This window comes from Loxodonta africana, chromosome 11 (assembly GCF_030014295.1).
Source record: "Loxodonta africana isolate mLoxAfr1 chromosome 11, mLoxAfr1.hap2, whole genome shotgun sequence".
Lineage (NCBI taxonomy): Eukaryota > Metazoa > Chordata > Mammalia > Proboscidea > Elephantidae > Loxodonta > Loxodonta africana.
In genome coordinates this window covers 29,658,444-29,685,833 of record NC_087352.1, presented here as the reverse complement: position 1 = coordinate 29,685,833, position 27,390 = coordinate 29,658,444, and the positions used below count along the sequence as shown (strand labels likewise).

The following is a 27,390-nucleotide window of genomic DNA, read 5'->3' as shown; positions in this document are numbered from 1 at the left end:
ATAGATTGCCAGGCCTTTCTTTTGAGGCACTTCTGAGTAGACTCGAACCTCCAGCATTTCAGTTAGCAGTTGAGGCTACTTGCACCACCCAGGGACTCCTTAATAAGACTAAACCAAATCAGGCCACCCCCACCATTTGCTGCTGCCTCCCTGCTTGCTTTGTTTCCTTTCTCAGCCCTAATTACTGCTGCTGCACCATGGGATACAGATAGGCCTGTGCCGAGTGGTTCCCCCTGGAGCAACCCCACTAGTGTTGGGAACAACAGCCTTTCTCCCTGGGGATGGCGCTGGGCTCGAGGTGGGAGCAGCAGCATCTGCAGCCCTGATGTTTGTTGTGGATCTCTGCACAGCAGTGTGAGGTGGTGCTGTGCTCTGCTGGTTCCACTGAATGAGCTGACTTTATTTTTTCTTAAATAGCTTTCCCAACAGGTAGGCCACTGATGACCCAGGCAGAGTACTCTCTGGGCACGAAGCGCCTACAGTGCCATCTTCTGTGGGTGGAGCTGGCCTCCAGGGCTCCGGCACCAGGCTCCGTCAGGCCAGTGGGGTCAGCGCCCCAGATGCAGGCACACTGCATGCACGTGCCTTGCTGCATGAGGGCAGGGCTCACAGCTTGCTGCTGTTTTTCTTTTTCTGCCCTCTTTATTAGAGGGCGTCCTGAAGCAGGACGGGGCAGTGGATTTTCTGATGAAGACTGCCTTTCAATAGGGTTATTCTTAGTAGTTTGCTTGGCTGCGGGCTCCTTTCTTCCCTGCAGTTCAGGCTGTGTGCGACGTGTAGTCAGGGCTGCGTGTGGATGGCATGAGTTGGTTCTAGGCTGTAACTAAACCCATTGTCACCTTCCTGAGTATTTGTGCAAAGAGAGCCTGAGAGTTGACAGTGTTTTAAACAATCAGATGGTAAATACTACTTTTCTGTTGGCATGCTAACGAGAATAGTAGTCAGGTAAAATTTAGAGAGAAAGCAAGAATTACTACTTAGTTTTCTTGACTTGCATTAGGGTGCTTCTCCATTTCTATCCCAACTTCAAATTTAAATCCTATAAAGCTTGCTGTCTTCAGAGTTGTCATCGGAACAACTCAGAACTAAGTCATAAACATGGAAGTTTAAAAAATCAATTTGGAGGCACTTAAAAAAACATCTGAACTGCTTATGTCTGCTGTACTTCTTTACAATTTTTATTTAGATCAGAATGAGGATATTGCAGAGCTAGGCCTCTCCAGCACACTGGAGTCACACATACATGACCGTTTACTATCTTGTGCCTTTTCTTGGGCAGTGACAGTCATGTCACACAGAACTGAAAGTGATTAAACTCCCAAGGCTAAGGGAAGAGCCATGTCAAGCAAACAGAACTGGAGCTCTAGGAGCTGTGAGAGGCTGTGAGGTGTGAAGTTGACCCTGCCCCTCAGACCACGGCACCTTGACAAACAAGCTCACCCTGGCCCTGCTGTCTCCTCTTCCTTCGGGATGTGTGTGGCAACAGGCTTCTCCAGGGACTGTGTGTGTTGGGGGCACGAGCCTTTGTGGCGTTTGTTGTACCGCCTGGACTCGGTGGTTGGAGAGCACAGGGCACTGTTTTTCCTCTGGTTGGGAATTTTACAATAATCATCTGGGCCAAATTCCTCTGTTCTCTTTATCTCCTGGCTGCAGAACTGCTCCTCCCGTTAGGTGTGATGCCCATCGCATTCCTGTGTGTTAACGCAAACAAGCAGAAAGAGCATCACACAGAGCTGTCCTCAGTGGGTTGACGTGGACATTTTTCCACTGTTTTGGTCCCACATAGAAATATGTTTCCTGGTCCCTTGCAATATGTTTCCCGGTGATCTCACCACCCGGTGCTCGAGGGCAGTGAGAAGCTACAGTTGAAATGAAACGCTAAGTTGTGTTACCCAAGGCATAGAGCGACCACACTCCCTCCCACAGGCTCTTCAGGGGGCACACATGAGATCGTCCGTGGACACCAGGACAGCAATGGAGCCACTGGCCACGCACCTGAATCCTGTCTCTAATTACGTTCAGAGCCCGGGGTGGGGATTTATCTTAGCAAACGCATGTCCCCCTTTCCTGTCGTATAGTGGCCCTGGGCACTTTTCATGATGTCATCACACCAACAGGAATTTTTAAACAAAAATCACGCTGTGCCAGCCTTCTGAGGCTTTTAAGGCATATGTGGTATCATTCCTTTCTGGGTCTTCAATACTAATTCGGCATTGACACGTGCCCCTCTGTCCCCACGGGGGTTCAAAGGAAAATGGTGCCACATGCTTGCTGCCATGAGGAAATTGTAATGTTTGTGAAATGGATAACCCGGTATTCGGTAGAGCTTCATAGTTTTAGGGTTATTTTAGAGTTAAACTGAATGAATGAGGCTTCTATTCTTAAAGTTTAGGAAACTGGCACAGAAATCATATGACGGAGCCTCCAGAAAGAAATCAGAATTCTAAACCCTCTATTCTGGTATCACAGGAGCCCTGGTGGCTCAGTGGTTCAGTGGACGACTGCTAACCAAAAGGTTGGCAGTTTGAACCCACCCAGCGGTTCTGAGGGAAAAAGACCTGGTGATCTGCTTCTGTAAAAATTACAGCTAAGAAAACCCAAGGGGCAGCTCTATTCTGTCCCATGGGGTTGCTCTGAGTCAGAATCTGCTTGAGGGCACCTAACAACAACAACAACAGCATTCTAGTATCATGTAGCTCCTCAAAAAGGAGACGGGTTTTTCTTTTTACTCCTTTCTCCGGAGACGATGCTAATGATAAGTGCAGCAGCCCCGCACCATCAGACCATCACTTCCTGTGTTCTGTCGGCAGGCGAGTCCTTTGTGGCATTGTTTCATTTAATCACAGCCCCGTAATTCGGCCCAGCCACATCCCCCAAGGACAGACAGACGAGGCAGGACTAAAAGCTTCTCGACTTCTGCAGAACAACTTTTATGGTGCTGCTGAGTGCAGTTAGTGTAATGAGTTTGGAAGCAACAACGAGGGCATGTGTTGAAGACACATTGTGTGTTTCAGAGAAGGGCAAGGGAGGCAGAAACGCTGAATGCCTGTATCACACATGATGAGGTCTAGATGATAGTTTTCAGATGGTGACTTTTAGACATTTTTATATTAATCTGAGGTACTGAAGCTTAAGTAGACAGTTGTTCGTTCATTTATCCGGTCACTCAACTGTCCTGAGCAGCGTGCATCCATACATAGGGGTTGCGTGTATGCAAGCCGCTTGCTTCCTTTTAGAGTCGGCACATGGAAAGTTTCAGCTTTTGAAGTTTTAATGTCTTTAGCTATCTGTGCCCAGTATAATCCCTGACTTTGCTTTTACAGAGGCGAAATTATATCAGGAATTTAGTCTTAAACTTAGTTTTGGAAAGTCAGAATGGTTTTTAATGTGAGTCTGTTTGTAGCATCAACAACACATTTGTTAAATTAAATCCTTTTACCCGAAGCTTTGCTTTTTTGAATTGAGTACTTGGAAAGATGTTAACTTTTTAAGGGGCAAGATAGGATTAAGGAATAATTTTTTTCTCATTCAGATAATCAGCAGCTACATGTCCAAATCAGTTTCAGATATGATTTCTTTTAGGTTTTTGGCTGATATACTGAAAGTTTCGGTAATATGAATAACTTTCATGCTAGGCGTATGTGCTCTTAGCTTCCAGAATCTGATAAAGCTAGTCCTGCTCCCTCTTGCATTTTGTAAGTTATCTATTTCATAATTTATATTTGGAATAGGATTAAATAAGTATGTGGGCTGGTAAAAAGTAAATCTAAACCCCCTAATGCAGCCTCGTTCTGGAATTTCTGAAGACTCTGCAGAGCTGTTTTGCTCCTGATTGAATATTTCCACAAGTCCAGGGTGGGCAGGCTGTTGGGAGAAGATAGCACTGGCTCCTGTAGGTGTCCAAGGACCCTGGGTGTAGAGGACGCATCTTCAGGCTCGGTGGTCAAGTGGAGCTGTGATGTGCTCTCTCTGGATCCCCAGCATCTGAGCAAGAATGCCACGGCTCACTGGGCACTGGTGGGCATGCAAAAGTCCAGGGCCTGTGGGTCATTGGTGATGGCCAATATGGATTCAGAATCATGGAACCCCGTGGGCCAGGCATTAGTGTGTTTCTCTAACATGTTATAGGTGAACCTCAGCACAGCAGCTTGTATGAGGTGGTGGCAATGGGAGTGTTCCCAGGGTGTCCCCACCATCCCTCAGAAGATGGTCAGTGTCAAGCTTAGGAAATGGAACATTACCCTCAAGGTTTGCGAAGTACTTTCCTTGGCTGAGCTTCTGGTGATCTACACAAAACTGCCCACAACCCATTTCAAGTCCGTCTCTGGTGTTTTGTCTCTAGTAGTGCCCTTCTGTTTTCCAGAGGGAAAAACCCCCAGTCACCCCTTAATTCTGGATCGCTCTGTGCTGACCTGGCTTGCCGAGGTCCAGGCATGGCCTACCTTTTGGTGACTCTGGTCTGTGTGCTTTGGGGAGGTGACAGGTTTAATGTCCCCCTCCTCGGCTGTGAGCACGCATGGATGGGATCCACTTTGCGATTCCCGTAACTTGTCAGAATGTGGTACACAGTCAGTGCTGAAAAAGTAATTCCAGAACGATTGTGTGACTCCTTGAGAAGGTAAAACCGTTTCTCTGAAGGGTGAGTCTACGCTATTTTATGTGTGTTTAAGGTAGGGACTGTTGTCAGTACCAGAGCCATCAGGCAAGGCACACCTATGCTCCAGAAATGCCCTAATGGAAGGAAGGAAGATGTGATCTGGTTCCTGAGACTTCAGGTCCCTCGTAAAGGTTTACTGGTGCTCAGTACCCGTGCTCTGAGTGGGTTTTCTTTTCCTGTGGGATCCGTTTGGCCCAGTTCCCTCAGGAGCGGAGGAGTGGAGAACCAAGCTGGATGCTAATGACGCGAGGTTTCTCAGAACGGCTGCTCCACTGCAGATTTGGCTGGACAGGCCTCTGCTGCTGGTGCAGATGAGGAAAAAGAGTGGCACGTACTCCAGTTTCTTCCTGTCCTCCTGTCGATTCTGTGTTCATGGGGCACACGAGCCTCTGGGCTGCTGTGGGGCCAGCCAGGCAGAGCACCAGTGGGGTGGGAGGCATGTGCTTTGTGCGATTGTGGAGACTCTTCATACTGTCCCTGTGCTTGTCTTGCAAATGTCTGCGAACACGCACGGGCATCCATGGCTGGGTCCTGGCATCATGCTGAGAGATAGAGCCAGGAGGAGCTTCGTGGCCGACCCGCCCACTGGTGCCATGACTGGATGTGCCTGCTGTGGGCAGGCCTGTGCTGGGCTCCCAACGGATGCTCACTGCATCCTTATGGACAGCTTCCACAGGCTCTCAGAGTCCTGGGGTGACTCCTTATGTCATCGTGAGCATGGCGGTAGCCCAACTTAGGTGACATCACTGTGTCACAGCTGGGATTTAACCTATGGCATCCTCACCCTTGTGCCCACACATACCCAGGCAGCTTTCTGTTTCCACTGTAGAAACTGAGGCACATTGGGGGGCCTGTGGCCCCTCAGGTGTTGGGTATGTCACTTCACATTGTTTTTTTTTGACTTGATAGAAGGAGCAAGTCATTTGAAAATGATAAAGTCAAAGATAGTGAGGTTTAAAAACATGAAAGAAAAAACATCCCCCAGGGACCTTGGACCTCAGGCTGAATGCCCACACATTAGGGCAGAACCAGCTCTGGCTGCACCGACACCCCGTGGAGGCAGACCCACCCCAACAGTGAGGTAGACCCAGACCCACAAGGAGGTGGACTTACCCGCAAGGGGACGCAAATCCTCGCTCCAGGGTGGACAGAGCCCCACAGCAAGGCAGACCCAGACCCACAGGGAGTGGACCCATGCCCACATGGCCCTTGTCTGTGCTGGCTCTCAGAGACCCAGGTATCTGTGCTGCCTTGGGATCCAATGGACGTGGGTGAGCTGTAGGAAGTCCTGGGACACCTGGCGAGGCTTCCTATGAGCAGCGGAGCATCCTCCAACCATTCTCCTGGTGGCCAAGCAGCAACAAGAAGATGACCATCTGGCCTGAATGATGTCAAGCACCACCTTTCGGTGGGCACTCTGTGGCTGTGGCATGGCGTGCAGGACCCGAAAAGTAAAAGTGACCAAGCCTGTTGATCACATAAGCACCACTGATCTTAGAGGAATTTAACCTCGTCTTTGGGCCTCCTCAGCTGTACTTAGGCAGCAAGTAGGATCTGTGTGGAGCGTTGAGCAGGTTTTCCTCTGCTTTAGTTTCTTTCTTGCATTATACAGTTTACCGTGGACACTTGGAAAAGGTGCTTTTCGATACTGATTTCTAACTTTAAAAACTCAGCCTAATGATTTCCACTAAGATTTTAAAATGCTTGGGAAAAGAGAGAGACTGAGAACAGAAGGATCTACCTGTGATATATTTTTAAAAAGGTGTGTGTGGAAGGGATGTTGGCACTTTATTTCTCTTAAATACTGTTCTGCGCACGTCTATGATTAGTCACGAAAAGCAGAAATGGGAACTCCAGTACCTCTGTGTTCCTGGAGAAGGTAAGATAATTTAGAATGAATCTTTGGGGCTTGATAATCACATCTTTAAGTAGATAGGTTAATACCTGGACGCCGACTTATTTCACAGGAACAGTTACTGCTCAGTGGGTTTGCTTACGCTGCCCTGTCTGCCAATGACAAGACCCCAAGTGTGGGGGGAGCAGGCTCACTTTCAGACACCTGTGTCCACAATTTTGAGATTTCCCAAACTGTTAAGTGCTGATCAGGAGGAGGAGGGCTGTGACCAGATCAGTGGCTTCAGACAAAACAGACCTGGTTTCTGCTCAGACTGTTTCTCCAGGGAAAGTGCTGGAGCGCCCAGCGGTTCTGCAGCGACAACTGTGTGCCTACAGGTCCTGGCTCAGGAGGAGCAGAAGGTGACATTCCAGCCTTGGAGATTGAAGTTTCGTTGCAAGACAGTGAGCATTCACATTTAAGACTAGACTCTCCCGCACAAATTAGACTGATTTATTTGCCAATACTTTTTGGATTCATGAGCAAAAATGCATTTATATATGATGAGAGGGGTCTGCATCTTTATAGATGCTTCTAAAATATCCCCTGGAAGCCAGGATTTGACATATAAGTAGTAAGTTGGCTTTTGATAAAGAAGGTGTTCTAAAAGGCTATAGTTTGAATGTAGTTTTTCTTTTCCCCTCTGAGATTTTCACATGTAATACAATCCCTTCAATTCCATCTGCACTTGGGCTCTGTTTCTGAACCATTTAGGGGGCGAGGACTCTGTGAGGGAAAGACAGCATGATGCTTCGATTGTGGCTGGGCACCTCACGGTCCCCGTGTCCGGGCGGCCTCATTCCTGAGACTGACTGCCTGGTGGTTTGACCCTATAGGACCTAATGTCCCCAGCCCCACAGTGTGTTGAAGAGGCACTTCTGTTTCATTAGAAGGAGTCGTTTCTCACTGGGAACACGGAATCACACATCCCCACGTGCTTCAGCAGTGATGCAGTTATGCCGCAAGTTGCCACAGGTGTTGCACAGGGAGCACATAGATTTCAGTAGGCCATCTTCAGGGTCAGGTGACTCACCTCAGGGCACCAGGACAACACGTAGCCCAGGGGGCCGAGGCTGATCCCGAGTTGGGCGAAGGGACCTGTTTCAGTCATTTCCACACAGAGTGGATGTGCTGAGTGTGCTTCAAAAGACCAGTGCTTGCACTTGCAGCGACCGTCACTCGGCCGTAAAGAGAAATGACGTTCTGATGCATGCTAAGATGCGGATGGACATTGAAGACATTGTGCTGAGCGAAGACACCAGGAGGAAAAGGACAGATGCTGTATGATCCCGTTGACATGAAATGCACAGAACAGGCAGACCTGTAGCCACAGGAGAAGATTCTTGATTTGCAGGGGCTGGAGAAAGGCATCATGCTTGGTAAAGTAGAGGGTCAACAAAAAAGAGGAAGACCCTCAACGAGATGGATAGGCATGGCAGCTGCAACAATGGACGCAAGCGTAACAACAATTGTGAGGATGCCGCAGGACTGGGCAGTGTTTCGTTCTGTTGTAGATAGGGTCTCTATGAGTCAGAACCCGCTTGATGGTACCTAACAATGACAGCAGGGGCTGGGAAGGGGAGCGGAGAGCTATTGCTGGAGGGGTACTGAGCTTCCGTTTGGGGTGATGGAAACGTTTTGGAAGTGGATGGTGGTGAGGGTTGCACACCATGGTGAATATAATTAATGCCACTGAATCACACACAGAAATATGGTTAAAAGGGCAAATCTTTTGTTACATATATTTACCACAATTAAAACAATAGTAATAATTTTTAAAAGACCGCACTATGCCCCCAGCAGCAAAACCCTGCACTGTGATGACACCGTGCATGTGCCTGGCAGCCTGGGAGCGTCCCTCCCTGCAGCCCCGATAAGCTCATCATCTTGTGGGAGGTGGAGCGCAGGGATAAGCCTCAGTCACAGAGGGGGAAACCAAGGCACAGGGAGCGTTCTAGATACAAAGTAAAAGAAGAAGTAACAGGAAGGCCCCAGATTCCTGTTGTGGATTCAGGGTGGTACGGTCCTTGGGAAGCTTGGGGCCCCAGTGCAGACAGGCCCAAGGGTTCAGGCCTGGCTCTTCCTTCTACCTGGGCAGCATTCTCACCTGTGGGGTGGAGCCATAGTTCACACGTCTGGGTGGGAGAGCTTTGTAAGAGTAGGAGGCACCCCGCTAGAAGGCACGATCAGTGACACTCAGTGACGAGAGGCCTGGGTGACAGTGTGGGCAATATGAAGCCTGTGGGAAGATACTCCAGAGGGAAGGAAGGGGGGCAGCAGTTTGTAGCAGGAATGTGTGTGCAGAGAGGCAGGGCATGCAGCTGGCTTGTGCCCTTATCCTTACCCACAGCGGGGGGCGGCAAGTCCAGTGCAGAGGGACTTGGCCACGGTGTGGGTCTGTCCACCGTGGAGTCTCTGACCAGGCACGTTGAGGACAAAGGATGTGTGCTCTGTCACACAAGACATACTGCAAAGACTCTGTTAGCAGTCCCCAACAACACTTGTGAGGCTTCTGAGTTCTTCAGTCCTTAGGGAGAAATATATTCTTGTTTTGATACAATCCTGTTGATTGAGAAACAACTGTATTCATCATAGCTCAAAACATTACATCTTAAATCAGATGTTTTCTTTAAACCTGTGTTTGTAAAAAAGTGCTCACACTCATTTAATGAACATCCACGCTTCTGTCTGAATCCCATATTCAGATAGATTAAGAATGAACCTTGAAAGTTCCACAAGGCAAGAGTTGAGCATCAATCGCTGTGCTAGTAGGAAGTGAATCACTGGAAATCTCCCCACAATTGAACTGTCTGTTTCATGACTCATTTGTGCCTCGTCCTACATTAACATGCACGTGGTGAATTTCTAGTTTTTCTAAATTATAAGTGGCAGCATAGCCTGCAGCATTGTTATTGCTAACATTTCATCTTCAACGGCCTGTGTAGGTGGTCGAAGGAGCTATTTGGGGGCTTAGACAAGTGTTCACAGTGCCTTGGCATCTGCCATGTGTGCAAACTCAAAGATGGAGGTGGGACAGAGGGACCACCCATGGCTCCCCTCCCTGGAGTCCTCCCTCCAGCCCTCGTAGTCTCCACCCATCCATCTGTCCATCTTCGATTCATCTATCCATCTGTCTGTGCATTCACCTACTCAATCACTCATTCACTCACTCAGTCATTTATTCACCCAATCACTCATTCATTCATCCATTATTCACTGGTTCACTCATTCACTTCATTCATTTGCTCATCACTCAACCATTCAGTCATTCACTTATTCACTCCTTCCCTCATTCATTCATTTGACAAATGTCTATGGCTTATGGAGCACTTGTTACTTGACCTCTGTTCTGTTATCCTTAACCCTGCACCCTGGCCCTGATCAGAGTGACCATCAGAGTCCTGTACCCCAGGTCCTGCTCAGGGTGACCATCAGGGTCCCACACCCTGGGCCCTGGTCTGAGCACCAGCTGAGAAATGCGATTTGGCTCTGGGCGGCTCCACCTGCCCTTTTGCTGGCTCTGGGCTGCTGTCCTGGGAAAGCTGACCTCTCCTGGGTGGGAAGAACTTTCTCACGGCCCAGAGTCTCAGGGGCTCCACTGAACTCGGATGAGTCTGTGGGAAGGTTGCTGGGTGGTCCGGGTGGCTCTGAGGCTCTGTGGATGGAACCTCTGTCTCGCTGGAGGCGCTGCTTGAAATGGGGACGAGAATGGGTGTGGACTCAGGACCTGTGTGGGTAACCTTTCTTTTTATTAATTAGGGGGAAAAACCCCCAGTTAGACAATCCAGAGGCCTTTGGCTGCAGACTCTGAGAAAATGTGTTACTTTCTGACTTTGAAAATACCGTTTTCCTTTAAGCCTGATTATCTTCCCTCAGGTGGATTATTAAAAAAAAAAAAAAAAAAAACCCAGTGCCGTGGATTATAGTTCTGCCAAATTCAGAGTTTATAGTTGCAGCTCCGTTAGAATCACAGGAATTGTAAACAGCTTTTACAGCTTTCATCTCAGTGATAGGTACACACAGGTTTTAACTCTTAGAAAATTCAGAATTGAAAGGATTTTGCCCAAACCATTTAAACTCAAGAACTGCCTCCCTGTGGGTTCCTACCACGTCAAGAAAGTCATACTCCAAGGAGTTACTCATTCTGAGATTTCTTGGATTTAGCTAAGTAGGTGATGTGACTTAGCATGAAAGTTGGTTTTTAGATGTGAGGTGCAGGTGGCCTTTCTAAGGAGCTGGGTTTTAGAAGGCCCTTAGACTTTCTTTTTTTTTTTAGACATTCTCTGGCTTAGACCAATTTACTTAAAAAAAAGCTTTTTTTTTTTTCAATTATAAATTAATAGCCTTCACTGTAGAATATTTTTCACTTGTACGTAAGCAAAAAAAAAAAAAAGGAATTACTGATAATTCTTAGAGTATCACAGTTACCATTTTAGTACATGTTCTTCAAAGCTTACTCTTGAAATTTTTATTTTGGTCTTTTACTTTTTTATTACAGAAGATTTTAAAGATTTAGAGAGACTAGGACTGTGGGCCACACAGCTGTCACCTGCATTGGCGATTACCAACTCACAGCCCAATTTGCTTCATCTGAACCCTCTGGGATTATTTTGAAGCAAACCCCAGACATCATACAATTTTTTTTAATAATATTTTATTGTGTTATCGGTGATGGTTTACACAGCAGTTTAAGTTCCCATTCAGTTTCTATACGAGTTGTTCAGTTACATGGTTACATTCATCACAGTGTGTGAACATTCTCATTATTTTCATTCTGGTTGTTCCGTTTTCATTAATCTATTTTCCCTGTCCCTTACCTTGTCATCTTTGTTGTAATTGGTTGACCATTTGGTCAGTCTCATATAGATGATTTTTTAAAGGTGTGCAATACTTATGGGTGATATTCATTATTTTGTGAGCCAGTCTGTTATTTAACTACAAGGTGACCTGTGGGATTAGTTTCATTTCAAGTCTTGAAGAGTATCTCAGGGCAATAGTCTCAGAGAGTCTTCCAGCCTTAACTAGTCCAGTAGGCCTGTTTTTTGTTTTTTGGAAATTTGAGCTTCTATTCATTTTTTTCCCATCCTATCAGAGTCCATCTATCGTGGCCCTGAATAGAACGGTCAGTAGTGGTAGTCGGGCACCATCTAGTTCTTCTGGTCTCAGGGTAGATGAGGCCGGGGTTCGTGTAGACTTTGTCCTATAGACTAGTTTCTTCTCTGAAACTTTGGTTTCCTTCTTTCTCTTTTGCTCTGGATGATTAGAGACCAATGGTTGTATCAGATGGCTGCTCACAAGCTTTTAAGACCCTAGACACTACTCACTGAACTAGGATGTGGAATATAACTTTATGAAGTAATATTATGCCAGTTGACCGAATTGTCCCATGAGACTATGGTCCTAATCCTTCAAACCCAGAAAACCAGTCCTGGTGATATCTAAGAAATAGCCATAAATGTGCTCCCCATATGCTTTAATTATGTATATGAATATATGTACATACAGTCACACAGAGGCATGTACATATGCATATACCTTTATGTACATGCATATATACTCACATATGCATACCTGTATACGGATATGCCTACATACATACGTATACATCCACACATATAATTTTTAGTTGTTTTTGCTGTTGTTTTGAAATTATATATGCCATAGCAATTACTGGCAGGTCCTTTTTTCTTGTGTACATCTTAGTGACATCTAATTTTGACTCTCTGTGTTAAACCTTTGTCCTTTTAAAAGACAAGAGACCATGAAGCATGGTTGTAGAAAAAGCAGGGCCTCTGGAGTCAGCTATGGTGGTTGTGTCATTTCCTTGCTGCACAATCTTGGGCAAATGGTATGCCCTGTGGAGTCTCAGTGTCCTCCTCTGTAGAATGGGGCTATTCTGCGTAACTCCAGTACCACGAGGACAACTTGAGGCTCATGGGGCTCTTAGGACAGGGCATATCACACATACTTGGTGTGTGTGAGCTCCCTTCCCGTTCCCCTGGTACTGAAATAATAAACAAGTCCCCAGATCATTCCCATTTATGCCTAACAGGCATCATACCTGCTCATGTTGATTTGAGTTGTAGCTAATCCTGTTCTCATTGCTCATGCTGGTCAAATGCTTTCATTCTTCTCTCTGTGGTCACAGAATTTAGACTTGAAGGCTTCTAAAAATGCCACCCCAGCCCAGCCATTCTGTTAAGGGGCCGGGTGGGTCCCAGATGGCGAGGTTACTTGTCTGGTGTGCCCCCACCCCACAGCTAGTTAAAGGGAGACTGGAGGTGAGAGCCAGGCTTCCTGATTCCTGCACCAGGGCTCGGACCACTATGATTTTGGAAAGGTCTTCAGTAAGTGCTAGAATCTGTCTTGTTAACCAAAACAAAAAACCAAACCCATTGCCATTGAGTCAGTTCTGACTCATAGCAGCCCTATAGGACAAAGTAGAACTGCCCCATAGGTTTCCAAGGAGTGACTGGTGGATTCAACCTGCTGACCTTTTGGTTAGCAGCCAAGCTCTTAACCACTGCACCACCAGGTCTCCCATCTATCTGTCTTATTAGGGGGGTTAAATAATTTATGTAAGCCTATCGTGAAGGAAGGAAATATTTTAAGATGGTGCTTGGGAAATGTTTCCATCTTATTTAGAGCCTCATCCTGAAGATGAGACCTCAGCTTTACATCATCATGAAATAGCTGTGCACTTTTACCAGAACTTTTCAATTGCTACGTCAGGACATTCTTCTTACTGATGGGAATGTTATATGTAAGATGGTGATGGATGGACTGCTAATCATGGCCCCCAAAGTAGTAGCATCTGGGACTTGTGGTTGGGAGACTGGCTGAGGGCTAACCTTTCATGCTGCTCTGTGTCCTCTCCAGCCCGTCCCTGCCTGCCCTCGACTGGCAGCTGCCGCCTCACTCAGGACCGTACGAGCTTCGGATCGAAGTGCAGCCCAAGTCCCACCACAGGGCCCACTATGAGACGGAAGGGAGCCGGGGGGCTGTGAAGGCGTCGGCCGGAGGACACCCTATCGTGCAGGTACCCAGAGCTCTAGCGCGGGGTTCCAACGTGCCGCACTGGCACAAGTCGGTGCTGTCTTGATCCAAAAGTCAGCTTTGGGGAAACAGCTCATGGTAGTTTGCTTTTCTGTCAGTTAAATTATCATCTCCCAACCAATAGAGCAGAATGGCGCATGTGTGTACATGTATTTGAAGTCCTAGCTTCTCCACCATACGTATACTGACTAGAGCAAGAACGCTATATGGTTCTACTTCCACATCTTGTTGATCATCTATAGTTGTTGAACCTCAGACTTCGTGTAGAAACAGGAACCTTTCTTCCATGAAGCTGTGCTTCAGCAGACCAGATCTGATGGATGATCAGAGAGAGCCTGGGCCTGGTCAGGAGGACTAACTAGATAGCATTGGCCACCAAGTCTTTATCGGCTTCCTGGTTCCAAAAGACTGTTACCAGCTCTGTCGAGTGAACCCTGACTCATGGCAACTCGTGTTTCAGAGTAGAGCCATGTCCAAAGGGTTTTCATGGCCATGACTTTTTGGAAGCAGGTCGCTAGACATTTCTTCTCAGGCACCTCTGGGTGGACTTGAACCTGCAACCTTTCAACTAGCACACAAGCACGTTAACCTTTCGTGCCACCCAGGTGGGTGAATATTACCTGTTTGTAGTTGCTGGCTGGCTGCTCAGGTGCACCCAGGGGATGCCCTCATTCTTGCTCAGTCTAGAGAGACGTCGACCTTTTATTCCCTGTGTCTTTCCTGAGCTGTAGTCTTTGATTCAGAAAAGATAAGGAAGAGAGGAAAACAGGGAACTGAAGAGAGACCGCCTGGCTGCACAGGTGCCCTGGGGCATCTGGGGAATCCAGATGGTGGCCGTGGGGACGGAGTGGGAGTAGAGGGCTCTGACTGCACCTTCCAGGTGTCCTCCACCTCCTGGGACACTGGACCTGCACGTTTTCTAGTTTCTGGGGTCTTCTAGAAGGGGAGAACTTAAATGAAAATAATCTTGAAATCAAAAGGTTTTATTTTTGAGGACTTCTCCTATAATGAATCTTTTAGAAGTCAGTGTTAAGGTTTGTCAAAATCAAGGAGAGAAGTGTGTAATTTCCTTGGTTACGTTTTGCTTACTCTCCCAGAAACTTCCACTGGAAAAACCAGAGGTAAACTCTGCCTCTGACAACCATTCCTCAGATTTCTAACCCTATTTCCTCGGGTTTGTGTCCTGCCCCTTGTGTGTCATGAGGAGGAATGGCTGTGGTTCCAGGGGGCGGCACACATCAGCACCCCCACAGAGAAGCGGTGCAGTGGGGTCAGAGCCACGCTGCCTGGGCCTGCAGCTGTGCAAGGCTGGCCGTCCTCCATGGGCATCGAGGGCAGGCTTGGGCCTGCAGGAGCGACTCTGCTGCCATTTCCCCACCTAAAGAACACCTTGGAAACAACACGGTCCACCTGGCTTTAGAGCTAGAACACTCCTCCTAGGATTGCATGAGAGGGATGGGGAGAGCCTACTGTCCCATGCTGATTGTTCTGTGGGCAATGACATTTCCTTCTGTCGTTCGTTTTACCTTATAGCTTTAAATCTCCCCACACACACACACACCATCCTCAAGGTGACTGTTGTGAGGGCAGCCATGTTAGGGATGAGCTTGATCACTTGCCATGGGGCTCCACGCCCACAGCATTTATGTAGACTGTTTCTCCCAACGCATTCCCTCCCCCGGCACCCCACAACCAGCGCCCAGCCCTGTTATTTAGGAAGTGAGGCAAGCCAGAAGGGCTCCCAGCAGGGCACAGCATACTTTCATTTTAACCCATTTAGATAAATAAAAAGGCTGCGAGGCAGGGAGGCCCCAGGGACAAAGGCTGTTTGTCAAGGCCCAAATCAGAGACACGGAGGTGGCAGGGGACAGGCGGAGAGCAAAACACTTAAGCGAATATTTGCGAGCGATGTTAAGGTGGTATTTGTGGCTGCGCACTTGAAGGCAATTAATACCTACTTTGTTAGCTGCTTGGTGCAGGAACTGTGGTCAGAGGCACAGGAGTGCACAGTGGTCATGGGCGTTTTAAGTTTCCGCTTCCCAGGTGGGAAAGGTCAGATAATGCCAACATTTAGTGGGCTAAATAACTGCAGGCATTTGCCTCCCCTTTTGTGTATGGCTTTCACGGAATGAACGTTCTTTGTTGCTTGTTGTTGGAAGATATTAAAAAAGAGAGGAAATAAGACTGTTAGAGAGGGGGAGACGAAAATAAAGCAGTAGGGAAGTAATGGCTGAGTGCATAGCACTTAGTGTGAATGATGTCAGTGGGGGTGCTGAGGCCCCAGAGGCGGGGGCCACAGGGATGCCCAACACTTTTTATCACAGAAATGCTAATGCTGGCTTCCAGGTTGTCACTTGTTGGTATTTAATTGAGGAGTGGCAATACGTATCACTGCTGTCTTGAAGGAGGAAACTGAGGCACAGTGAATATGAATGTTGTCGTTAGGTATAATCAAGTTGCCTCTGATCTTGGTGGCCCAGTGTACAACAGGACAAAATGTTGCCTGGTCCTGCGTCATCTTCACGATAGTTGGTATGCCATTGCTGTTGCCACTGTGTATTTTGAGTTCCTTCTAACCTAGGCGGCTCATCTTCCAGCACTATATGGAATAATCTTCTATTGTGAGCCATAGGGCTTTCACTGGCTAATTTTCAGAAGTAGATTGCCAGGCTTTTCTTCCTGGTCTGTCTTTGTCTGGAATCTCTGCTGAAGCCTGTCCATCATGGGTGACCCTGCTGGTATATGAAATGCTGGTGGTAGAGCTTCCAGCATCATAGCAACACACAAGCCACCACAGTACAACAGACTGACGGATGGATGGTGGTGAGTGTGACTAGACCTCGAGTTTTCCAAGAATCCTTAAAATGTATTTGTTTCCACCCATCTTCTGGTAGCCATTAGTCCGTGGTGGTGTGAGTGCACAGGGATTGGCAGGCTCTGGAGCATTCTTGATTCTATTTCCCTGCAAGCTCATTATAGAATCTGGTTTCCATTTCCATGATCCAAGTATCTTAGGCACAGGGTGGCATTAATCCATCAATATAGACAATATATACATAATTGAAACAGTCTGGAGGCATTTTGAAATTTGAAGCAATAATTTAAAATATCTAAAAAATGTATCCTCAACAATTCAAAATAAGTTGTCTGTGTTGGTGGAGGACGGTGGCATAAGAGATGGTGGTTCTGTATTTAAACAGAAATGATGATGATGCCCCTCTACGATTTAAACAAGCGAAAGTGGTCCCCTGGGTAGGAAACATCAGATCTCAGCGTTTCTCATCTGTGAGATGTTAGTCATTTAAAGAATTTTCTGATGAATCTATCACAAAGCGAATTACGTATTTTCAAGTGTGAGGGAAGCGATTAAAAAGAAGTTTGGGGGGGGCTGGCTTCCTTTTTTCAGTGGGTGGACCACAAATTGGGTAAAAATAGAATTTGCACATAATCATAAAACAAATGAAAATAGAAAACTCTCTCGGTAGTTGTCAAAACTCAGTAACCACAAAGTTTTATTCTGTGCTGTTATTTTAGCACACCCCTCAGCCTGGCATCCTCCACCTCAACTCCCCCCCACTCTTCAAAAATGGGTGCGTGTCACAGTTGCCTTCGAAGATGCTGGCATGTTGGGGATGGTCAGCTCCCAGGGTCAGTGTTGGCCTTGTTTCTCCTTTGTCTTCGGAGTGGCCGTTTCACACTAGAGTGCTAAAGCCACCCCACGGCAGGGCCACGTGTCTTCGCTCAGTAGAGAAATGCTGTTCTCTTCCTTAGACCAGCTAACCTACTTCCCTCAACCTTCCACACCAGGACCAGTAGCTGTGGATGACTCATGGAGACCTGTGTATGTCAGAGGAGGACTGTGCCAGGAGACTTATATCAGGAGGACTGTGTGTCAGGAGGCCCGTGTCAGGAGGACTGTGTCAGGAGGCCTGTGTTTTAGGAGGCCTGTGTCAGGAGGCCTATGTGTCAGGAGGCCTGTGTCAGGAGGACTATGTCGGGAGGCCTGTGTGTCAGAACACCTGTGTGTCAGGAGGCCTGTGTCAGGAGGCCTGTGTGTCAGGAGGCCTGTGTATTAGGAGGCCTGTGTCAGGACTCTGTGTCAGGAGGCCTGTGTCAGGTGACTGTTTTAGGAGGACTGTATGGGGAGAATTGTGTGTGAGGAGGACTGTGTCAGGAGGCCTTCGTGTGAGGAGGACTGTGCCAGGAGGACTGTGTTAGGAGAGCTGTATCAGGAAGACTGTGTGAGGAGGCCTGTGTGTGAGGAGGACTGTGTCAGGAGGACTTTGTGTGGAGGCCCCTGTCAGGAGGACTCTTTCAAGAGGACTGTGTGGCCATGGCCTGAGACCTCCCTCATGGCAGGAGTGAGGTGGGAGGTGTGGGTTCATCCTCAGCCAGTGGCACAAGGGCTTCAGCCTCTGCAGCTCCCATCTTGCTCCCACTTTGCTGTGTGTCCTGGACTCACAGATTCACACTGCTGGTCCCCACAGGTGGTCCCCTGGCAGGTCCCCGCAGGTGATCTTCCAGTGGGTCTCCAGTCACCTTTTCAGATCCCGTTCTCCCTCTGGCTGCAGATAGGGCTCAAGGATGAGGGCTTCTGTAACGTCATGCCACGGTGCTAGAATCGGCCTTCCTCTGCCTTAGCCTTCTCCTGACCTCCCTGCTCCCTCAACAGCGTGGACGTCACCCGGGGGCAGACCCCGAGCTCCCAGCTGATTCCTGCAGCTTCTCATTGGAACGTTCTGGGAGAGGTTTCCTCTGCCTGTGCTCTCCAGACCCCTCCCCTCCTGGCTGTTGAGTGTGTCTCATACTGCCAGTGCCCCTCCCAGGTTGGAGGGAAGGTGTGTCCCAGTCCAGTATCTTCATTAATAAACAGAGAATTGTGTCCCAGGAGACCTGAGAGTCCTGATGTTGTTGTCAGCTGTCATCGAGTCGGTCCCAACACATAGTGACCCCAGTTCGCCGATGGAACAAAATGCTGCCTGGTCCTGTGCCATCCCCATGATCAGTTGTGAATCGACCATTGTGATCCATAGGATTTTCATTGGCTAATTTTTGGAAATAGATCACCAGGCCGTTCTTCCAGTCCATCTTAGTCTGGAAGTCTCACTGAAACCTGTTCAGCATCATAGCAACATGCAGGGTGCCACTGACAAACAGGTGGTGGCTGCATATGAGGTACATTGGCCAGGAATTGAACCCAGGTCTCCCACATGGAAGGGTAGAATTCTACCACTGCCCCCGAGAACTCTAATCCAACCTCCTAGTCAGATGAGAGGCCACAGCTCAAAGAGGCCAGTGGTTTGCCAGAGCCCTGTGGTGCTATGCGTCTCACTTTCCTGTATATTTTTCTGGAGCACATCCTTTCCTTGCATCCTCATCTGCCTCTGTCCACAGGTGGCTTCAGGACTGGCCCCTGACTCCTGCCTACCTCTCTGTGTTCCTGATAGCTGTATTTACATGCTATTTGCCCACAGACCCTGTATTTACATGCTCACCAGGGGGATAAACCTTCTCTAGGCCGTAGTAACGGGCATGTGGAAAAACTGTTTGGAAGCGTGTTGGGCCTCCCCCAGCCTCTCCTCTCCATCTCTCCGGGTCACCCTTCTATGACCTTGTAGATGCACATGGAACTTTTGGGGCCTGTAGCCTGATCTCTGACCCTGGGGTCAAAGAATTAGGCTCTCTTTACCAAGTTGCCGAAACAACCTGCTCGATAGCATCTATACCATTACAGGTACTCTGGGCTTATGTGAATAATTAATAGGTGACCGAGATACGAAACACAACCGAAGTCCCTGTATTTATTTGTAAATTCCTCAGTCACGTTTTAAGTTGGGAATGTGTGTTCTTGTTTGTTTGTCTGCTCACAAATTGTGGATTGACCAGCATAGTCCTTGCCTGGCAGATACTGGGACTGAGTTGGCCAGGTGTAACTGATGGGTCGATTCTGGCATCGGAAGCTGGGCCTGGAGACAGCCGAAGGGTTGGGCCAGGGTCTGCCTCTAGGCAGAGCAGGGAGAGGGGAGGGGCTGGCGCTGCCATTGCTGTCCAGCTGGTCCTTGGTTTTCAGGATTAACCTTTTGCTCCTTAGACTCTTAGCGAGTATTGTTGTCTGTTGTATGAGAAATTTGACAGCCAAAGACTAAGGAGTGGAAAACCAGGAAATAACTTTTTTCCAGCTTGCTGAAATTGGCATTTAAAATAGAGCTGTTGTTATCCTCACTTTTTATCCTATGCCGGGATGCTCCTCCAAGAGCTGCGGAGTTTCATGTAAGAAGTTCCTCAGAGCCATCTCACTGCTCTGGACCGATGACAGGCTGCTCAGTGGCTTTAGGGTCTACAGCGAGTTGTACAGTAACTGCTGCTGGGCTCCATGTTTCTTGTGATTCCTTGTATGTCTCTGTCCCTTTCTCCTCTGGGACATTCCATCAGGCTGACTCAACCACACTGGAAAGCCGGAGTCCTCACTAAAGCCAGTGCAGTGGTGATTCCAAAGTGGGTGTTTTTTTTTTTTTTTTTTTTGGTGCTTTAAGTGAAAGTTTACAAATCAAGTCAGTCTCTCATACAAAAATTTATATACACCTTGATTTTTTTCTATATACTCCTAGTTGCTCTCCCCCTAATGAGACAGCACACTCCTTTCCACCCTGTATTTCCCTGTCCATTCAAGCAGCTTCTATCCCCCTCTGCCTTCCCATCTCCCCTTCAGACAGGAGCTGCCCACATAGTCTCATGTGTCTACTTGATCCAAGAAGCTCACTCCTCACCAGTACCATTTTCTATCTTATAGTCCAGTCCAATCCCTGTCTAAAGAGCTGGCTTTGGGAATGGCTCCTGTCTTGGGCTAACAGAAAGTCTGGGGACCCTGACCTCCAGGGTCCTTCTAGTCTTAGTCAGACCATTAAGTCTGGTCTTTTTATGAGAATTTGACGTCTACATCCCACTGCTTTCCTGCTCCTTCAGGGATTCTCTATTGTGTTCCCTGTCAGGGCAGTCATCAGTTGTAGCTGGGCACCATCTAGTTCACCTGGTCTCAGGCTGATGTAATCTCTGGTTTATGTGGCCCTTTCTGTCTCTTGGGCTCATAATTACCTTGTGTCTTTGGTGTTCTTCATGCTCCTTTATTCCAGGTGGATTGAGACCAATTGATGCATCTTAGATGGCCACTTGCTAGCGTTTAAGACCCCGGATGCCACTCACAACAGTGTGATGCAGAATGTTTTCTTAATAGATTTTATTATGCCAGTTGACCTAGATGTCCCCTGAAACCATGGTCCCCAGACCCCCGCCCCTTCTAGTCTGGCCTTTGAAGCATTTATTTTATTCAGGAAACTTCTTTGCTTTTGGTTTAGTCCAGTTGTGCTGACCTCTTCTGTATTGTGTGTTATCTTTCCCTTCACCCAGATTAGTTGTTGTTTACTATCTAATTGGTGAATCCCACTCTCCCTCCGTCCCTCCCTCCCCACTGTCATAACCATCAAAGAATATTTTCTTCTCTGTTTAAACTATTTCTTGAATTATTATAATAGTGGTCTCATACAATATTTGTCCTTTTGCAACTGACTGATTTCACTGAGCATAATGCCTTCCGGGTTCCTCCATGTTATGAAATGTTTCACAGATTCCTCACTGTTCTTTATGGATGCATAGTATTGCATTGTGTGAATATACCATAATTTATTTATCCATTCATCCATTGATGGGCACCCTGGTTGCTTCCATCTTTTTGTTATTGTAAATAGTGCTGCAGTGAACATGGGTGTGCATGTATCTGTTCGTGTAAAGGCTCTTATTTCTCTAGGATATATTCCAAGGAGTGAGATTGCTGGATCATATGGTAGTTCTATTTCTAGCTTTTTAAGGAAGTGCCAAATTGATTTCCAAAGTGATTGTACCACCAGAGTGGATGATGTTTTGATGGTGAGCAACCTAGTCATCACAGGAAGTTAAGACACAGCAGGGTTCTACCTACGGGGAGGCTCTGTGGACCCACCACGCAAAGATGGAGCATGGCGGGCTGGGCACAAGCCCGACACAGCAGAGGTTGGCTGATGGGAAGGTGCTATGGACCCACCACACTGGGATGGGGCATGGTGGGCTGAACGCGGGTCTGACCCAAACCAATGACATGGTGGTCCAGCTGCCAAGCTTGCCAGCCCACATGTGCAGGGGATTAACCTTATATGAGTTGCCTCCATTCCTGCTGTGGAATTTTGGGGTGATGATTGTGACTCTCCCTGGTTCACCAAGGACACAAATGAAATGTTCGTATAACATGTGCCTGCTGTCTCCACTTCAGCAAGGCCCTTCTATCCAGCTGATCTCCCCAGAGACCCCACAGAGGACCCAGGAAAGCAGCCCGATGGGGTGGGGACAAAAGACTGGCCACTGAACTGGGAGAGGGTCTGAGGCCAAGCAGCCTGTCGAGGAGTTGGCAGTGCTGGCTATCACCGTGGCCTCATGCTTCCCAGGGACAGAGGCCCAGCCGTGTGTCAGCCCGAATTTCTCACCCACCCGCCTGCCCACCAGGGGCCACATGGTGAGCAGTCACCCTGACCAGGTGTGCAGGGCATACCCTTGGCGCATGCACAGGGCCCCTCCCCCCCAGCAAAGACATGTTGGAGCCTTGTACCCAACCAGTGGCCTCTCAGCACCCCTGATGCACTGTCTCGGGTCCCATAGGAACTCAGTGGGCTGCCCAGCACTCATGTAGACTCTGGTGGGAGTGTCTCAAGTGGGGGCCGGAGGCTGGTGGCTGGAGACCTGATGATGGGGGTCAGATACCAGCTGCTGATGACTGGGGGACTAGTTATGGGACCCTCAGCACCAGTTTCCTCCCACTTCTCTTTGGGGTGACCCTGGTAGCGCCAAGTTTCTGGAAGTTTCCGGGATCATCTGAGCTGCACTTGTGGCTGTCCCGTGTGTCTCATATAGCTGCCCAAATGGCTTACGAGAGTCTTCAGATCCCTCCGTGCCCCATTCCTGGTTGTTTATTTTCCTCAGGATCGTGGGGCTTCTCAGCATGCCTTTAATTAGAAATGCTCAGCTAGTGTTTTCGAGCAAAACATTCTCTATCAGGATGCTGGGGCTTCTCTTCTCTGGGTGTGTCTGCGCAAGTCTGTGTGGTGCTCCCCGTTTACCATATCTCAGGATACCCCCTGCCAGGGCTGGTTGGAGTCCACATTTTTGAGAACTGTCCTGGGAGGGGAAACCGTGGGGGTGTAGTGATTAAGTGCTACGGCTGCTAACCAAAGGGTCGGGAGTTCGAATCTGCCAGGCACTCCTTGGAAACTCTATGGTGCAGTTCTACTCTGTCCTATAGGGTCGCTATGAGTCGGAATCGACTCGACAGTACTGGGTTTGGTTTTTTTGGGTTTGGTCCTGGGAGGATTGCCCTGTTTGCTCTTTGGATAAAGACTTTTGCGGGGGGGCGGGGGGTGGGCACTGGGAATCATGGCCCCATGTCGGCAGGAAAGTTTGAAGGGGACTTTGGGACTGCAGCCTGAGGCAGTGGCCCGGCCTGGTGGTCCTACCCTGAGGGGTCCTTAAGGCGCCGCTTGGCCCAGCGTGGGTGCGTCCTAAGCGGGGATCTCTGACTTGTGCGCTGATAGTACCACCTCCCAGCACATCACTCTGAATCCTCACCCTGCAAACACCTTTTTAGGAGATAGACACAGGAACTTGCCTGTGCGCTGATAAATAGGAAGCAGTTAAAATGTGCAGAATCCCAGAGAGCGCTGTTCAGGTTACATTTTCCAGCTCAGGGTTTTCTTTCTCTGTTTTCTCAGCCCCTCCTACCCCTCAGGTATAGGAGGAGACAGCCTGTTCAACTACCTCCAACCGTCAGTGTGCAGAGACATGTAGACACTCGGTGTGTGCCTGTGTGTCACCGCCTCATAAAGAGAGCGCAGTTCTACCCACTGCCTTGTTCCCGGAGGCCTTTCACACAGACCTTTGCCATTTACATGTCCCGTCAGCCGCCTTGCGAGGAGAAGCTACCTGCTCCTTCTCTGGGTTTTTGTTGCTGTTAGCTGCCGTCAGGTTGGCCCCTGACTCATGGCGACCCCATTTATAATAGTACGAAACACTGCCCAGTCCCACACCATGCCCATGATCAGTTAGGGATTGGACCATTGTGACTCATGGGTTTTTTGTTTTGTTTTGTCTTTTTAATTTTTATTGTGCTTTAAGTGAAAGTTTACAAATCAAGTCATTCTCTCACACAAAAACTTGTATATACCTTGCTACATACTCCCAATTGCTCTCCCCGAGACAGCCCGCTGTCTCCCTCCACTCTCTCTTTTCATGTCCATTCTGTCAGCTTCTAACCCCCTCTACCCTCTCATCTCCCCTCCAGACAGTAGATGCCAACATAGTCCCAAGTGTCCACCTGATCCAAGAAGCTCACTCCTCAGCAGCATCCCTCTCCATCCGGTTGTCCAGTCCAATCCCTGTCTGAAGAGTTGGCTTTGGAAATGGTTCCTGTCCTAGGCCAACACAAGGTCTGCTGGGGGCCATGACCACTGGGGTCTTTCTAGTCTCAGACAGACCATTAAGTCTGGTCTTTTTATGAGAATTTGGGGTCTGCATCCCACTGCTCTCCTGCTCCCTCAGGGGTTCTCTGTTGTATTCCCTGTCAGGGCACTCATCAGTTGTAGCCAGGTACCATCTAGATCTTCTGGTCTCAGGCTGATGTAGTCTCTGGTTTATGTGGCCTTTTCTGTCTCTTGGGCTCATAATTACCTTGTGTCCTTAGTGTTCTTCATTCTCCTTTGGTGCAGGTGGGTTGACACCAATTGATGCATCTTAGATGGCCACTTGCTAACGTTTAAGACCCCAGATGCCACTCTCCAAAGTGGGATACAGAATGTTTTCTTAATAGATTTCATTATGCCAATTGACTTAGATGTCCCCTGAAACCAACTCATGGGGTTTTTATTGATTGGTTTTCAGAAGTAGATCACCAGGCCTTTCTTACTAGTCTGTTTTAGACTGGAAGCTCTGCTGAAATCTGTTCAACATCATAGCAACTCACAAGCCTCTATTAACAGACAGGTAGTGGCTATGCATGAGGTGCGTTGGCCAGAACACGAACCTGAGTCTCCTGCATGGAAGGTGGATATTTTACCAATGATCCACCACTGCCTCTCTTCACTGGGTGCCTTGTATTTAAATGGTCTTTATCCAAAGGATGGTGCCTGGCAGCCCCTATGGGGGAGAGGTGCCAGGGTCAGCCCCTAAAAAAGTGACAGTCTTCGAAGACAAAGCAGAGGTGAATACCATGGAAACAAACCTACTTGACTTAAAAAGAACCCTTCCTTTGGAATTAGGACGTGTTTATCAGTTCACAGGCATGCGGTGACGTGGGCTGCGATGTCTTTTTATTTTGCCATGTTAGTGGACTTGCCGTTGATTTCGGACCAAGAACAGGCTGTGGTCATGCCCTAACCCACGCTGCCCTTTATCTGACCTCTGCTGCTGAGCTTGGTGTTCCTGGCGATCCTGCCTTTGCTCATTGTCCATATGTCATCCACTCAGCGTTAGTGAGGGCCAGAGGCCTCACAGAGGTGGGGAGCGCAGGTGTGGGCACCCTGGGAACCTGGCTTCCCTGCCAGCTCCGTGAGTTCCACAGCCGACCCTACCCTCCCATCCCCGGCGTCGTCACCAGGCAGCTGGAATAAGAATGCCCTTTGCATAAAATCAACCACTTAGAACTTGAGATGTGGGCTCTTTAGATCCTGAGAGGGAGGGCATTGACAGCGGCTGCTTATGTGTGCAAAGCTGTCGATAGCAACAAGCAGGGTCCTGGATGAAGATGTGGTTGTCGTTGTTGTTAGGTGCCATTGAGTTGGTTCCGACTCATGGCAACCCTGCATGCAACAGAACAAAACACTGCCTAGCCTTGCTCTATCCTTGCAATAGTTGTTATGCTTAAGCCCACTGTTGCAGCCGCTGTGTCAGTCCATCTCACTGAGGGTCTTCCTCTTTTCAGCTGACCCTCTACTTTACCAAGCATGATGTCCTTCTCCAGGGACTGATCCCTCCTGACAACATGTCCAAAGTATGTGAGACATACTCTCGCCATCCTTGCTTCTAAGGAGCATTCTAATTGTACTTCTTCCAACACCGATTTGTTCCTTCTTTTAGCAGTACATGGTATATTCAGTATTCTTCACCAACACCATTAATTCAAAAGTGCCAGTTCTTCTTCAGTCTTCTTATTCATTGTCCAGCTTTCACGTGCATATGATGCAATTGAAAGCACCATTGCTTGGGTCAGGCGCACCTTAGTCTTCAAGGTGACATCTTAAACTTGCATTCTTAGCAATGTTATACATAATTTGTAATGATCCACAGAGTCGAATGCCTTTCCATAGTCAGTAAAACACAGGTAAACATCTTTCTGGTATTCTCTGCTTTTAGCCAAGATCCATTTGACATCAGCAATGATATCCCTGGTTCCACGTCCTCTTCTGAATCCGGCTTGAATTTCTGCCAGTTCCCTCTCAATATACTGCTACAGCCACTTTTGAATGATCTTCAGCAAAATTTTACTTGCATGTGATATAAATGATGTTGTTGGAAGATGTGGTAGGGATTATCTAAATTTAGTTCACTTAAGGAGTCCTGGGTGGTGCAAATGAAATACACTCGGCTGTTAACCGAAAGGCTGGATGTTCGAGTCCACCCAGAGGCACTTTGGAAGAAAGGCCTGGCGATCTTCTGAAAAATTAACCACAGTTCTACTCTGCACACGTCGGGTTGTGATGAGTCAGAGTCAACATGACAGCAGCTGGTCTGTTTTTTTTTTAGTTAGCTGAAACCTCACAACTCTTTACTTGGCTGAAACTTCCCTGTTTGGAACTGAACAGCATGGCTTTCTCTTTCAAGACCCCCATGTGACTTTGTATATTAGAAAGTACATCTAGACCCTAAGGGGCCTGGAGAGCAGATGGGGGAGGGAATCTTCCTGTGGGCTGTGGCAGTGGGCCACCACTTAGCAAGAGCAGGAACAAAGGGACACGGTGAGTTCAGTGCCCCTCCCCTGCACCCATCACTACCATCTCTCCTGGTCTCATGCCCTGCTGCCCCCACTTCAGATCCCAACAGAGGCAGAAAGAGAGAATCAGGCTCCTGAGTTACTTTCATCAAGCACATGCGACTTTTTCTATCCATACTCCATCCATATGTCAAGACTTGTACCCACTATGGACCTTAACTAGAACTACAATGGAGTGAAATAAAATACAAAGAGGTTTCTGAGTGAATTAAATAATTGATTATGAAAGGCTTTGACAAGTTTCAAATTTATTGTAAAATATCATTATTGGGTGAATGAAACAAAGTCTGAGCAGCCAACAGGAATAAGGAAACAAATTCAAGGTAGTTATTTCTAGTTAAGTTCTTGGAAATGTTAAGCCTGCCCTGAGTATAACACAGTACCTCTCATCCTTATGCTTTTAAAATGTTTAGACAGAACTACCCATTGAGTGTGGTTCTCATTTTTAATTTTCTGTGGACAGAAAGGAAACCCTGGTGGTGTAGTGGTTAAGCGCTACAGTTGCTAACCAAAAGGTTGGCAGTTCAAATCTACCAGGTGCTCCTTGGAAACACTATGGGCCAGTTCTACTCTGTCCTATAGGGTCGCTATGAGTCGGAAGGGACTCGACGGCACTGGGTTTGGTTTTTTTTTTTTTTTTTTGGTGGACAGAAAGGTAGGAAAATTTCACATACAACAAGTTTCACGTATAAAAAACCAGGAAGGGATAAAGCTGCACTCATA

General features: G+C 47.9%; 1 protein-coding gene across 5 annotated transcripts in view; it reads left to right on the top strand.

Annotated features, from left to right (window-relative positions):
- Positions 1-27,390, top strand: part of NFATC1 (nuclear factor of activated T cells 1) — a 126,466-nt gene that overhangs the window by 15,891 nt on the left and 83,185 nt on the right. For all 5 annotated transcript variants that reach the window (XM_064294371.1, XM_064294367.1, XM_064294370.1 and 2 more), the window contains exon 3: positions 13,431-13,590. In XM_064294371.1, coding sequence (XP_064150441.1) covers positions 13,431-13,590 — 160 coding nt within the window. The remainder of the gene's footprint in view (positions 1-13,430; positions 13,591-27,390) is intronic.